Here is a 14244-nt window from a genome sequence, read left to right on the forward strand (position 1 = left end):
TGATCGTGACTTGTTAAGCTTGTTGTCATAAGTGTAGTAGTTATCACATATTCACATGTACTATTTTAGTCATTAGATTAAGTACATTGCATTACTTTACTTGGTATACATAAATTTTCTAATAATATTGCTTATAATTTCGTATTAAGGGCGGTTGGGCGGCGCAATTGTTGATTTAAAATCGAGTCAATTATTAGTAGGGCCATGGTCGGTAAAACCTAATACCATTTTCGCCGATTATAAATTTAATTATAATAGGAAGAAGCTCGGATCATTTGGCTCTATATAAATCATTGATACATGGGAATTACATGCCAACAAATTAAGTAAAATTCAATTTTCTGAGCTTTTTAGCTTACTGCAGTTCTCTGTCAATTTCTTCTTTTTTTGGGGGTTTCGGGTACGTTTGGGTATTTGAAAAAAATGGTGAAGATTGCTTTGGGTAGCCTTGGTGATTCTTTCAGTGTTGGGTCAATTAAATCTTATGTGTCTGAGTTTATAGCCACACTTGTTTTTGTTTTTGCCGGTGTTGGCTCTGCCATAGCTTATAGTAAGCAATATTTCTACCACTTTATCTAAATTATGGTGTAATTGTGTCACTTTTGCTGGAGTTTATACACGATTTCACGACATTTTTTATATCTATATTTTTATAGAGAATATTAAATGACACGAATTCAAGTTTGTATTAATTTCGCTTTACAAAATAAATAATAAAGCATCAAGTAACATGCATATAAAGAATGTGGTTACACAAATTTCCACTTGAAAACCTACTTTCAATGTTATCGTGCAGACAAGCTCACATCGGGTGCCGCTCTCGACCCGCCAGGCTTGGTGGCCGTGGCCGTGGCTCATGCATTTGCACTGTTTGTGGGAGTGTCGATTGCAGCCAACATCTCCGGTGGACATCTGAATCCAGCTGTCACGCTTGGATTGGCCATAGGAGGCAGCATCACCATCCTCACTGGCCTCTTTTATTGGATTGCTCAATGCCTTGGCTCCATAGTCGCTTGTCTCCTCCTCAAATTTGTCACTGGTGGATTGGTACGTTCATATTCGTATATACCTCAATTTCTATTTTTAAAGCCGATAAAGCTAAAACGTTGATTCCTGTTTATTATTAATCATCGATTGAATTTTTAAAATAATATTTATTTTATTTTTTGTCAATTTTAGAAAGTTACTAGGAAAAGCACCAAAAAAAAGTTAAGGTGGTGTGGTCCTCAGCTCTACCATAAGTAATACAACGTGACTACGTGAGATTGTTTTGTCATAAAATGTCGTGCCTATGTCATGTAGAGCTAAAACACCAAGTTCACTTGTTTATCTTTTAAAAAAATTGGGTACAACTCAAAAAAATTAAATAAACCGGATACACTTTTCCGTCGTGTAAAAAAAAAGACACCGTGCCATAGACACAAAACCGTAATATTCGATAATCGAAACATGAACCCATCGCAAATTTTTTATTACACAATTAAAAATAAATAAATAATTTATGTTCTGACTTGAAAATGTAATTTGATGCAGTCTATTCCCACTCATGGAGTAGGAGATGGGGTGAGTGCATTCGCAGGGTTAGTTACGGAAATTATCATAACCTTTGGATTAGTGTACACAGTCTACGCCACAGCAGCAGACCCCAAAAAAGGCTCCATTGGAATAATTGCCCCGATTGCAATTGGGTTCATAGTTGGGGCAAATATTTTGGCGGCAGGCCCATTTAGCGGTGGATCGATGAATCCGGCTCGATCATTTGGGCCCGCAGTTGCAAGTGGAGATTTTTCCGAGATATGGATCTATTGGATCGGACCACTCATCGGCGGAGCACTAGCGGGCCTGGTTTACGGCGAAGTGTTTATTGGGTCACATGCCCCAGTCCCAACTTCTGATGATTATGCTTAAGGAAAAAAACAGGGTGTCCGTTTCAATTGGTTTTTTTTAATGGGTAATACGGTGTCGTATCTTCTGTTTGATAATTGTTATCAAGGAGCTTGTACTTTTCACTTCTCAAATTTGAATAAAATGTGGATGTCCATGAATTGTGGAATATATGCTGCTGGGCTTTGAATTTTTTTCCCCCAAATCACACACTGTATTTGCATAATACATGTTATTTTACATAAACCTCCAATGCATTTTTCTTTATAAAACATTTCAATATTTTATGCTAAAATTGGCTTTAAAAAATAAAAATAAATCATGAGTTTAATTTTTTGGTAGTTCTTTTGAGTAATTTGACATAGTTTCTAGTCTATATTATTTTTTAATTTTTCATGAAAAACAATTATAAAAAACTCTTGTTTTATATTAAGGCAAAAACTTGTGTGAGACGGTCTCACGGGTCGTATTTGTGATACGTGTCTCTTATTTGGGTCATCCATGAAAAAATATGACTTTTTATGTTAAGAGTATTACTTTTTATTGTGAATATCAGCAGGGTTGACCCGTCTCACAGATAAAGATTCGTGAGACCGTCTCACAAGAGACCTAATTTTGTATTAATTAGTATTTAGGTATGTCGGTAGTGTGTTTGTACATTGTTTTTTTTTTTTAACGAAAAATGATAAATGGGAAAAATTACAAAAATCTTAAATTAGAAACAGAAGATAAGACAATCATTAAAAAATTGAAGTGTTTGTAAATATAATAATATTAATAATAAAAATAATGAAATGTGAAATTAGAAAATCTTTTGGTCCAGGGTATCTTGGTCATTTCATTAAAAATACTACCAGCTCGTTGTTACCCACCCCGCGTCTCGTCTCCTCCTCCGAGAAGACATTAAACAAATCAGACTGCAAAAAATGGCTGTGAGTCTCTCGCCTCTCTCTCTTTCTTTGCATTTTTGCACACGACCAGATCAAATTCACCGATAATAGATTTAAAATTTCCTTTTCAATTGATTATTCAGTATTCTGGATCCAGTTAAGCAGAGCTGTGATGATGGAGGTTGAACCTCCTAGCATATTGAGGTATTTGATTGGATCAGCGATAATGATGCTGGGTGTGGTGTTGCCACTGGGATACATGATGTTTCGTAATATACGGGCTCCATCTTCCTCTCCTTACTCCAAACAGACGTAGGTGTGCTTTTCTCATTTTTCAATCCAATGATTATTTTCGGTTTTATGAATTGTATTTGATAGCAAAGTTTAATGATTCGTGTTGTAGGATGCTGTCTTTTGCTTCTTGATTCTGGGCTTTGTCTATTTTTTGCGTTAGTTTTTCAATCAAAATATCAGATATTATGTTTGAACGATGATCCTTGGAATCGATATAGTTCGAAATATAGAATGTTGTCTAACGTTCATAGTTGTGTAGAAATAGAGTATATACAAAATTAGTTGAACTTAAAAATTGTCATGCTTTTGCAGGAACAAAGTTTTGATATAGCGGTGTTCTGGATGCCAAATATTAGAGTTTAATCCACTTTTTATTTTATGTACGAAGGAAGAAACCAAATCATGGGATCTCCGCTGATTGTACATTCTCATTGCCGTCTACACAATTTGCAATATGGAGCTGTAGTTTTCATGGTGATTGAATGACTAGAAAATTGTGTTCTTGTTATCGATAGTGAATTAAAGCCGAATTCGGTTAGTCTGTAATGTCCATGTTAATGGCATATGCTTTTGATACGAAAGAACAGATTTTGGTGCATCTATGCCATGCTGAAATAGTTAGCCACAATGATAAATGAACTGAATACCAGAATCCTTTGATTTAAACTTTGAACAATCTTGGTTATATAGATTAAATTTATATTAGTAAAGCCCTTTCTTTCTCAGTTTAGTAGATCATTGAATAATTTGTATTGTGACAGCTAATGATGATAGTTTCAACTGGAAGCAAGCTGTGACACATTATTATTGAATTAAAAAAACTATGTTTGAAATTATGATTGGTGTGAAATTACATTGTGACATTTTTCAAGTTGAGAAATTGGGATAACACTAAGGAGATGTCTGAGCTTCTACTCTTGTATTTCAAATGAGTGGTGGTGTATTCAGTTGCCAAAAGTTTGTCATTCCTTCTGTCGTGAATTGGATTTACAAAATATTGTATAATCTTGCTTGGCAAGCGACTTCATTATTCATTCTTTAATTTTCTGTACTTGAATTTGCTTGGTTCATCAGCTGTTGGCTGCTATATTCTTTAACAAATTTTGCTACTTAGTTTAGGTTGAATGTTATTGCTATTGGTCTTAGCCCTAAAGGCTTCTCATGGATGACCGAGTCCTCGTTTTGGGCTTATTTTTCTCCCATAAAAGGAAACAAAAATAATCCGCTTATTTAAGCTTATGCTTCTAAGAATTCATATTTTTGTGGCATTAATTGACACGTTTTTTTTTGTTTCAACATCTGAATTCAGATATCGACTAACTATTAATTTCTGCTCTCTTTTTGGAAACTCTGTGCATTAAGGTAAAGCAGAAAGCATTTTTCGCGGTTATGTGAAAACATAACTAAGTGGCACTAAGTATTGTCGTCGCTGAATTTTTTTCTCTAGTGCTATACAAGGTGGTGCAGAATTCATATTCAAAACATGGAGGCGTAAGCTTTGAACTTATGAATGGCATTACTATTTCCTCACTTTCATGCAACAGGAATTTTAGGGTATTTATTTAGGACTAGAAAATGATTTATTCCGGTGAATAATTCCCAGTCAACTTGCGCTCTTGTTCATCAACCTCTGTAAAATTTCTTGTGTTTGCCTATAAGCTTGCAGGACTGGAGAGATGGTGTGGTCCATAGCTAATGTGTGTTGTCAGTTGAGGCAAACCGTCGTGGACTTGCCTTGTTAATAAACGTGGTAGTAGTATATGGTGTACCTTTCAGCTAGAGCGCAACAATATGTAAACAACATCGATACCTTTTTCAGAAAACAGTAGTCAACTAGTTAATATTATACTATTCTGAGGAATGATTCCTACAATACAAAAACTAGCTGATACAGTCCTAAACAAAGGTAAGGTGCCCGAATGTTGGTGGGGGTTCGAGCAGAGCACCGGCCAAATTGCAGAAGTTGAAATCATATCAGATGCAATCTATTTGGACCAAAACAAAATATATTTTTTATATTGACAAACTCGAGAAATTTTGATGTGCCCAAAATACAAAAAGACGACGGGTTGACTAGACAACAAAAAATTTGCAAATTGAAGTAGAAAAAGGAGAAACATTCTATTTTCTCTCAGGTAAATGTCTCAGACCATGCAATTCAGCACTTGATGAAGTTTACATGTACAGAAAATCAAGAACTGCTCCTAGCTACTGTATTTTTAACGGATAACACAAAATACTTCAACATTTAAAACTTGCCGCCTCCAAACGAAAATTTTGACACTTCTTCATCCTCATCCTCATCCTCATCCACAATATCGGAGCCGTCATCTTCGCTGAACCTCCCAAAATCATCATCCTCTTCCTCCTCCTCCTCCTCCTCTTCATCCAAGTCCATGCTTTTACCAACGACGTCTTTATCCTTCAAACCAGTGCTCAATACCACAGTTTTTCCTTGTGATTTCTCCATGTCTTTCTTGAGCTTATCCATGTTTTCCTTTCTACGTTCTTCCTCCAACCGTTTCTTTTCTGCCAGCCTCTTGTCAAGATCAGTCCTTCAAAAAGGGTAGATATTAACAAAATGAAATTATTTATATTATATATACCACGCAAAAGTTAATTTAAATGTGTACTTGTATGTTTCCATGTATTCCTCTGCACTAGCTTCAATGGCTGCAAAGAATGCATCAACCCCAGAACCAGTGACTGCAGAAATTCCAACAGATCTAAGATTTTTGTAGAACTCCTCCAATGCGAGGGAGAGACTACGAGTAAGGGTTGATGTATAAGAGTGATCTGAATCTAGTGCTGCATGAAACACCTCAAAATCTTTCATCCACTGCACATGTATAGAAGGGGAAGTGACGCATATTCAAACCAAAACAAAAAAAGTTACAGTAACTTGCGTAGATTGGTAAAAAAAAATGAAGAAAATGATCAAGTAAGAGAACATCTGAAATGTTAACCTTCATCAAGAAGAGGTGAGAAAATAATTATACCTCCAAAGCAAACTCGTGTTGTGCGACATCTGTCTTATTAAATGCCAATATCAGAGGCAACCTTGTCTTGTAGAGGATGCTACAAGCATACAACATATTGCTCATGAAGGTAGCCGGGCTAGCTGATCGTGGTGTATCCACAACATAAGCAATTACTGTGGGAAATGTTGATGCAAAAGCTTCGGTAATAATGGCTCCAGATGCAGACCAAGTGAAAATCTCGATTTGGCCAGGAGTGTCAACAAGGACATAGTCAAGCTGATCTGCTCGTTTCTCGATCATTGAAATAACCTGTGATACAAAAGCTTATATATCAACACAAGGAGAATCATTTCCTCTTTTAGGATAAGATATATAAAAAAATAAGAATGCAGAACCTTAACAAACACACTGAATACTGTCATTAACATAAGCATGAAGGAAATTCACAGAGTTGATAATTGGTTAATAACCTATCGGGTTCAAGGACAAGAAAAATTCATCAAGAATGACTTCATTCAGTTTCTAAGCTTGCTGCAAAGTCCAAGATTCTTGATTTGACTAATCTAAATTTAGCTTTCTTTTCAGCTTGATTTATGAAGTTATAACAATCAAGATTGAAACGTACAAGAAATAGTTCCAGCATTCTCGGTATGCATTCTAGCTATCATCCTTAATTTTCCAGTGCAAATTTCAAACATTAGTACCGCAAAAAACTCAAGACCTATTCAATAATAAATGTCTTTTTCCACAGAAAACATTATTCCTAAAAAGATTTCTATGCCTATATAGAATAACATGTCTACTGAAAAATAAGGCTACTTCAAAAGATCATCTCTTCTCTCTACTTTCTGAAATGAGAAGCAATGTATCTAGTTCAAGAGTCGATGAATTCAACTAAAATTATAAAGGATACATCGTCAGAATTTCTTGATCAATGGTGAAGTCAATGAGATTTAAAGGATGAACAATGGTTAAGATCTAAAAGTTAATTACGAGAGAAATAATATCGGGTCTTTACAATTGGCATGCAAAAAGTTGAATATCCAAGCCTCAATGAGGGAAAAAACTACTTGGTTAACAAAATCCTCTATTGGTACATATCATCTGCAGAATGCAGACTGACCACTTTTGTTGCCCTGATTTTTTCTTGTAGCCCCAGTCCCAGATACAACAGTAGCAAATGCAATAAATAAGCTGAAACGTTCCGATTCACCATTAAAAAAATTATCCAGAACATTCCAAAAGGAAACCCACCTCATCAAACTTTGTCGAAAATAAGTTCAGTGAGGTCAAAATTCCACCATTTGGTCCAAGATTGTACTGCTTCATTACCTCCTTGTATCGGACAGTGTCTCTTATATCAATATTTGCACCAAATGGTAATGTCAGGACAGCGGGATCAAGATTCATAACATAACCCCGAATGTTTGATGCCATTGTATGACAAACTAGCCGGTGAAGAAATGTAGTCTTTCCGCTTCCTGAACATGTTAATAAACCTTTCCATGAATCTACATGATACAATAAAAAAGAATGCAATACTATTAGAAAACATTACCTGCCATTCCGACAACTATTATGATAACTGGCTTTCTCTTAAAGCAAGTGGATGGTTCCCCAATATCCAATTTTCCCATTGTCTTGAAAATATAATCAGCCTCTTTACTCTTAGACTTGGACAAAAGAGAGAAAGCAATCAGTGGCATGCATGTTATCGAAGATATGCGCAGAATTCAGAAAATCCAAAGGGAAAATTGTAAACCACAGTGTACCTCATTATCGCTTTGAACCCCTGATGAAGTTTTCTCTGGTGCCTCCGAATTTATATCCATTTTGCGAGAAGAACGAATAAATGGAATCGTGGGCGTTTGGATTTGGAGGAATCAGAGGAACCCTAATTTCATATACGGTCGTCAACTTTAACGGCGAAACCCGGCTCCCTAGTTTCATTATAATAAATATTTTTATATTATTTGAATAAAATCTAACAATATTGAGAGATAAATAAAAATAATAATTGAAATGAAATAAATTAATGGTATTAACGTTAAAATTAAAATTAAAATTAAAATTAAAATTAAAATTAAAATTAAAAAACAATAATATTATTAAAATTAGATATTAACAAAATTTCGCTGAAAATGGATATCAATTTAATCCAAAAATTAGGTTTTATTAATGAGAGATTTTCTTAAATACGCTTCACACAATTAAAGTCTTCATTTAAATTAATTTACAAAAAGAATCTTTTTATCATATCAAATTACGAAGATATCCTCATTCTTTTAATTCATGTTCACCATCAATTTTTTCATCTCAAACTCTTTATTTTATTATCTCATCAATTCTGTACGTATAGAAGCGACCGTGAAACACATCGATCCTATTTCTTTAAAAAAATGTGAATTTCTTTTACCACTTAATTTTTACGCAAAAAAAAAATGATTTTATATTGATATTATTGTGTGCGTAGGTATATGGGTTATGACAAACTCATTCCGTTACCAATTTTGTTTATGTCAAATCATTAGAATATATTGCCTAAAATTGATTGCTCTAATTTTGATTTTGATTTTCTTTTTAATATTTGACTTGATTATTTTCATGATTTTTTGATAATTTGTAGGTTTAATTTTTTTAAATCAAGAAAGTTTGTAAGTTTAATTTTTTATATTGATATAAGTAAGTAGTATTTAAAAAATTAATATATTATAAATAAATAAAACATAAAATATGTTAAATCAACTCTTAAAAAAAATAATAGATAATTAAATAAATGAATCATGAAAATGGAACATCTGTGATCATAGGAAAAGAGTATTTTAGAATTTTTAAATTATATAAGACATAATGCAAATTATGTAATAAAGAAGGTCATTTTAAAAATTATGACTTTGAAATATATTAGAATAATCAATTTCCCTTTATTAATTCATAAAACCAATTTCATTTTCTTAAAAATCAGTTTATATTCGGTCCGATCTCGATTACTCTTATAAAATATCTATTAAATCAAAGTAAGCGACTTTTAAATAAAATTTAATATTTTTATAATAAACATATTATTTATTATTATTTGTTTGATCAACATAATAATAATAATAATATTATTATTATTATTATTATTTTAATTTATACATATTAAAAAATATATAATAATTTATAACTCTTACGGGCCGGGGTTCTAAATTCCCAGGTCCCGTTTAAAAATACCCGAGGTCAATGGGACTGAGGCTGTGAATCGAATATTAATATCGAACCGGTTCTTGATTAAAAGAGAACAGCTCTTCAATCTATCGGCACACCAAAGTTCAGACTTCGTAAAACAACATCATGGCCATAGAAAGAAAAACGTATTGTCTCCATTTGAAAAACATTAATAACTAACTTGCTACCAATACAAAATAAAACATCACTCTGCTCCAACTACTCAATACATCAAAATCATTAGCGATTCTCACGTATACTGCAAAGCCAGAGACGTTAAGAAACCAGTGTCGAACACATCAGGACACTAGGAATAAATTTGATTCAGCTGTGACTGTCTTGCTATTGCTGATATTTACATAAGAATACTGTTATCTTGGATTCAGCAATGACATTATCTTACCCTGGGAATGGAAAGCAAACGAAGGTTCTGAAAGGCTACAAAACTTGAATTATATTTAATAATGGTCAAAAGATCTAATAAACAAACAAATATGATCAATATAAATGGCCTCAGTACAGATAACCACAAGAAAAAACTCACAGAGGACATCAACACCACGAGTAACACCTGAATTACCTCGAATCCATAACTTGTGATCATTCTAATCATAGCTGCAAAAGTTATGAACAATGACAACACCACATCTAGCAATCAAAAAACCATATAAAACCAACAAAAATCTTGCTGCTTAATGCACATCCCCAACAGCTTATTGACAATTGCATCTCACACCATATTCAATAAACCAAAAAACTAGGCCATGAAATGTTGTGGCGGCCATTTTTTCTCAAGGACTAGATGATGTAGGCAAGTCGAAGTGGTGCCGGAGCGATTAATGGCGGCTGTGTGTGTATTTATATAAAATAAGTTTATTTAATTTTGTAATAGAGTTACAATATATTCACTTTTTTTGCAATTTTCATATTTTATTATCAAAATTGAATCTCAGTCACGTGAACAGGTAGCGTCTGATCAACTTTATTATATCAGCTTGGTGGCCTGTAGATATGATTTCAGGGAGACATTAATGGTGAAGGAAGGAACGCATACTAAATTTAAGTTTACATTGTTCCAGTATAGTAAGTGGGCTTCTTTAGCTCAACTTGTATGGGTAACCCTTGATCGAACACAGGCATTGGGTCTCTGCCCACGAAATTCTGTTGCATACGAAGTTTCCATTTGAAGGAAGTCACCAAGTAATGAATCATTGTGAGGGTTTCAATCCTTGCAAATTCATATCCAGGGCACATTCTTGGTCCTCCGCCGAAGGCCACGAAGCTATACGGTGGTGGTTGGCTTTCGAACCGGGACGGATTGAACTTCGTTGGTTCTGCAAATATGGATTCTTCCATATGTGTCGTGAATGCTGCCCACACAACCTGATTCGTATTCAACCATAAGTTGAGACAGTCTTTGGGAAATAGTAGAGATTTGAATGAAAATTTGAAAATATATTATTAGAAAAAATTATAGAAGGAATGATTTTGAGAATGCTAACAAACATTAGGCAGTACGAGGAATACTTTTTGTTGTTGTCGAACAGATTGAAATCCAAAGGGTGATGAAGTTTTGATACCTGCCATCCTTTGGGAATTAGGTACCCTTCATATTCAAAATCTTGGAGGACCTTTCGAAATGTAAAAAACACCGGCGGATTCATCCTCAATGTCTCTGTCGCCACTCTCCAAGTATATTTCATCCTCGTTAAATCTTCCCACGTTAGAAACTCCCCGCTTGCCTTGCCCCTCGCAATCTCCTCTTGTTCTGCATCGATGGAAGAGGAGCCAGAAATTTAATGTAGGCTCAGAACAAACATGTTTTTGTCCGAAGTTTACACATATATATGAAAGGAATTTGTCTGTTAAAAAAACACAGTACGCACCATCGAGAATGTTGTTGTAGATTGATGAATCCTCGGCTAAAAGCTTGATCAAGAAAGTAAGAAGGGTCGAGGTTGTGTCATGCCCCGCTAGCATGGCAACAATACAGTTGTCCACAATTTCATCATCAGATAGTGAAGCTTCACCTGTCTCATCTTGAATGCTTATCAAGCTAGTTATCAAATCTTGATATTGATTAAGGTTTTCAAAATTTCGCCTTCTTTCACTCATGAGTTCCAAGATAATGTCTCTGATTTTCGATCTCGAACTTAGGCTGCTGCTGAAGTGGGTGAAAGGCAAGTTTATTGGCACTGCTAACATTCCAGACATCAAGTTTTCAAATAGTTTGACAAGCGTCTCTCTTCTTGATCCATGTTCGATTCCAAACATGATTGAACATATAACGTTGAAGGTCAAGATCTTCATTAGTGGCATCACCTACACAAGTTTATCTGAGATCAATAGATCATAGGAAATAGGCTATATCAAGTGATTCCATATCATTCTCTCTTGGGTATGATCAAGATATTTAATTCAAAATGATGAAACTACATATAAATGTAAACTAATAGATTTTTGATGACATAATAAACCCACAGCGATCATAACTTAACCAAGCACTAATGTATTACACGATGAAATAAAAATTGAGATTGTTTTTGGATGGACGGATTTCATTCGAGTAGAAAAAAACGTTATAGTTAGATTTCAAATAACACAACATTGTCTGTAATATTTAGAACTAATTACAATTGATCATGGCATCCAAAAACTATAATAGATTCGAAATATAATCGAATCCAGATACAATCCTAGAGACTCAGATACAACTAGATGATAATTAAAATGAATATGATTTGGGTGTGTCAAAGAAAATAAATGCACACCTCAATATTCTGGTGCTTGTCATGCCAATGTTGTGTGAGGTGCATCCTTATCTCTTCATCGATCCTTCCAACAGATAGTTTCAGTGCTTCTGGCTTCAAAAACGACACGAATGCTCCCCTCACCCGCCTGTGTTCACTTCCACTCAGTTCCAATATATTTCTCTCCCCCAATATCTTCCTGATACTGGCAGGCTGTTGGTTCGCAAGGATTTTATCACCGCAAGTGTATATGAATTTATTAGCAGCTTGCCCGTTCAAGAAAACCGAGGGAGTTCCGAAAAGATTGAGTTTCGAGATCGGCCCATATTTCCTGACTCGCTTTCTGAGCCAATCTTCGCATTTGTTCGATTTCATGGCCTTCAAAACACTCAGGCTTTGGCCTATAATGGGTATCCCTAATGAACCTGGCGGCACAGGCAACCGTTGTTTGGAATATTTTTTCTTGTTTATAAGCAGAAGTAGAAGTGGGATGAACAGAAGAAATGCATACAAGATTGCAGTTCCCATGCTAGCAAAAATGTATGTATGAATCCCTTAGTTAACTACGTACTTGTATCGGATATTGCTTTTGCGCCTCAGGCAACAACAGGGTTTTATATTGAATATGGCTTTAAACTAAAGATTCGATGTATAGGAAGATTCTTCTTCATTCCAAGATTCCCAATTTCAAAATTTGGAAGCTTGCAGTTGTCGTTTGCCTTGTAATATTAGTTTCAAGATAATTGTTGATATATTTTTCTATAAAAAAAATTGTCTTCATCCTTGGATTTCAGTATCACAGCTTGAAAGCATCGATTCCCTTGAGAATTATACTTGTCCAGCAACTTGAAATCTCAAGAAAATTATGATTAAACAAATGAATTTTAAAGAGTTTGTCTCCAAAAATAGTTGGCATACGTAAGCGTCAACTTTATTTTACTAATAAAACAATAATAATTTTATTGTGAGAGCCACGCCCATCTACATGATCCTAATATAAATTATCCATACATCATCGTTTGAACCAAGCTTTACCTGCTGATGTAGTTAGGATAGTATATGCCGATTTACGCCTAATAAAAAAATAATATGAAGTTTTTATTTTAAAATATTAAATCATTATTTAAATTAACTCAGTATCATCATTAATATGATTCTCTTCTTCTTTGGATGAAAAAATCATTTTCGTGAAATTCTCTCACTCTAGATCAAAGAAAAATATGAAGTTTAATGTGTTAGTACAAGTCAACAAACCACATTTCTTGTTGTACTGTAGTTAAGGACTATAAAAAATTATTTTCATTTTCTTAATTGGACTTTTAAAAATACAATTTTTTTAAAAAATAAAAAATTTAAACCCCTAACCGCCTAGGGCCCGTTTAGGCTGGCCGACTAGATTTTTTATAGTCAGTCCACCGCCTCCTAAAACTTAGGCCGATTTTCAGAAGTTTTTACGATTTTCTGGCAAAATTTAAAGGGTTAGAAAACGATTTTAGGAGTCATCGATCAACATAATACATCCATATTGAATAAACAAATAATTTACATATGAATTAAAAGGGTTTATTGGAAATATAGTAGAATGTAACATGCAAGAAATTCCAAGTTTATGTGCTAAAACTCATTCGGACAAACCAACTTCCATAGCTCAATAAAATATCGGTTCGAGGTCTCACTTGCAACTATTCAATAGATTTGGAATAAAATAAGAATATATATTGATAAAATCGAAATGAGAAATTGACGAGGTTCCGTGTTGTTACGTGCAAAGGTATGGCAAGATGTCAATAACATGTGCACACCCTCGACTAGATTATTAAGTTTTTTTGTTTGTTTTAATAAAAGAAAGATTTTTTTATGATTCGTTTTGAGTCTCCTATTTGTTCTACTTGTCAATAACATAAATTTTAATACCATCGTCTTTGTAATCAATTATGGATTTTTATTACAGTCAGAAAGATTTTTATTATTGCACATATCACATGATTGCATTTTGTGTTTTTCCTTGACACATAAATTTATGTGAGACGATATCACATGTCAATTTTGTATGACAAATATTTTATTTAGTTGTTCATGAAAAAATATTACTTTTTCGATTAAAATATTGTTTTTTTATTATGATTACGAACAAAATTGAATCGTCTCAAGAATGAAATACCATCCCATACTTTAATATAATAATATCCTCAACGTAAAGAAAATCACCATCTTTCAGTATAATACGATACAAGAGAA

The 14244-nt window shown here is 33.9% G+C and overlaps 4 protein-coding genes across 9 annotated transcripts; 2 read left to right on the forward strand and 2 right to left on the reverse strand.

Annotated features, from left to right (window-relative positions):
- The first annotated feature begins 298 nt into the window (after positions 1-298).
- LOC140967092 (probable aquaporin TIP-type) lies at positions 299-2055 on the forward strand. The gene is made up of 3 exons (XM_073427466.1): positions 299-550; positions 797-1047; positions 1534-2055. The coding sequence occupies exons 1-3, from the start codon at positions 424-426 to the stop codon at positions 1906-1908; spliced, it is 753 nt and encodes a 250-aa protein (XP_073283567.1). The 5' UTR covers positions 299-423; the 3' UTR covers positions 1909-2055.
- Positions 2056-2687: 632 nt separating this feature from the next.
- LOC140967129 (uncharacterized) lies at positions 2688-4909 on the forward strand. Of its 5 annotated transcripts, none has more exons than XM_073427537.1 (3): positions 2688-2820; positions 2937-3090; positions 3381-4902. In XM_073427537.1, exon 2 carries the CDS (start codon positions 2947-2949, stop codon positions 3088-3090), a length of 144 nt encoding a protein of 47 aa, XP_073283638.1. In that variant the 5' UTR covers positions 2688-2820; positions 2937-2946; the 3' UTR covers positions 3381-4902. The 5 variants fall into 5 exon arrangements, with proteins under 5 accessions (XP_073283638.1, XP_073283637.1, XP_073283636.1 ...); XM_073427536.1 differs by having other exon boundaries at positions 2727-2816; positions 2918-3090; positions 3381-4900; XM_073427535.1 differs by having other exon boundaries at positions 2727-2816; positions 2918-3086; positions 3381-4900.
- A 261-nt stretch (positions 4910-5170) lies between these two features.
- On the reverse strand, positions 5171-7991 carry LOC140967128 (GPN-loop GTPase QQT2-like). Of its 2 annotated transcripts, none has more exons than XM_073427532.1 (6): positions 7822-7991; positions 7608-7716; positions 7304-7530; positions 6068-6358; positions 5702-5907; positions 5171-5623 (listed from the first exon to the last, which is right to left on the reverse strand). In XM_073427532.1, the coding sequence occupies exons 1-6, from the start codon at positions 7879-7881 to the stop codon at positions 5317-5319; spliced, it is 1200 nt and encodes a 399-aa protein (XP_073283633.1). In that variant the 5' UTR covers positions 7882-7991; the 3' UTR covers positions 5171-5316. The 2 variants fall into 2 exon arrangements, with proteins under 2 accessions (XP_073283633.1, XP_073283632.1); XM_073427531.1 differs by having other exon boundaries at positions 7608-7722; positions 7822-7990.
- A 2269-nt stretch (positions 7992-10260) lies between these two features.
- LOC140967165 (cytochrome P450 716B1-like) lies at positions 10261-12574 on the reverse strand. The gene is made up of 4 exons (XM_073427577.1): positions 12028-12574; positions 11143-11578; positions 10837-11024; positions 10261-10639 (listed from the first exon to the last, which is right to left on the reverse strand). The coding sequence occupies exons 1-4, from the start codon at positions 12532-12534 to the stop codon at positions 10322-10324; spliced, it is 1449 nt and encodes a 482-aa protein (XP_073283678.1). The 5' UTR covers positions 12535-12574; the 3' UTR covers positions 10261-10321.
- Between the last annotated feature and the right edge of the window lie 1670 nt (positions 12575-14244).

Source organism: Primulina huaijiensis, unplaced genomic scaffold, assembly GCF_012295235.1.
Source record: "Primulina huaijiensis isolate GDHJ02 unplaced genomic scaffold, ASM1229523v2 scaffold23605, whole genome shotgun sequence".
NCBI classification, from domain to species: domain Eukaryota; kingdom Viridiplantae; phylum Streptophyta; class Magnoliopsida; order Lamiales; family Gesneriaceae; genus Primulina; species Primulina huaijiensis.

Bases quoted from the DNA above. Each gene is read 5' to 3' on its own strand.
- LOC140967092 (XM_073427466.1), top strand. From the start codon at position 424: ATGGTGAAGATTGCTTTGGGTAGCCTTGGTGATTCTTTCAGTGTTGGG. The intron at 551-796 runs GTAAGCAATATT...GTTATCGTGCAG, and splicing joins TGGCTCTGCCATAGCTTATA to ACAAGCTCACATCGGGTGCC. The intron at 1,048-1,533 runs GTACGTTCATAT...AATTTGATGCAG, and splicing joins AATTTGTCACTGGTGGATTG to TCTATTCCCACTCATGGAGT.
- LOC140967129 (XM_073427535.1), top strand. From the start codon at position 2,947: ATGATGGAGGTTGAACCTCCTAGCATATTGAGGTATTTGATTGGATCA.
- LOC140967128 (XM_073427531.1), bottom strand. From the start codon at position 7,881: ATGGATATAAATTCGGAGGCACCAGAGAAAACTTCATCAGGGGTTCAA. The intron at 7,723-7,821 runs GTACACTGTGGT...CTTTTGTCCAAG, and splicing joins GGGTTCAAAGCGATAATGAG to TCTAAGAGTAAAGAGGCTGA. The intron at 5,624-5,701 runs GTACACATTTAA...CCCTTTTTGAAG, and splicing joins GAATACATGGAAACATACAA to GACTGATCTTGACAAGAGGC.
- LOC140967165 (XM_073427577.1), bottom strand. From the start codon at position 12,534: ATGGGAACTGCAATCTTGTATGCATTTCTTCTGTTCATCCCACTTCTA. The intron at 11,579-12,027 runs GTGTGCATTTAT...AAACTTGTGTAG, and splicing joins ACAAGCACCAGAATATTGAG to GTGATGCCACTAATGAAGAT. The intron at 10,640-10,836 runs GTATCAAAACTT...AATACGAATCAG, and splicing joins TAATTCCCAAAGGATGGCAG to GTTGTGTGGGCAGCATTCAC.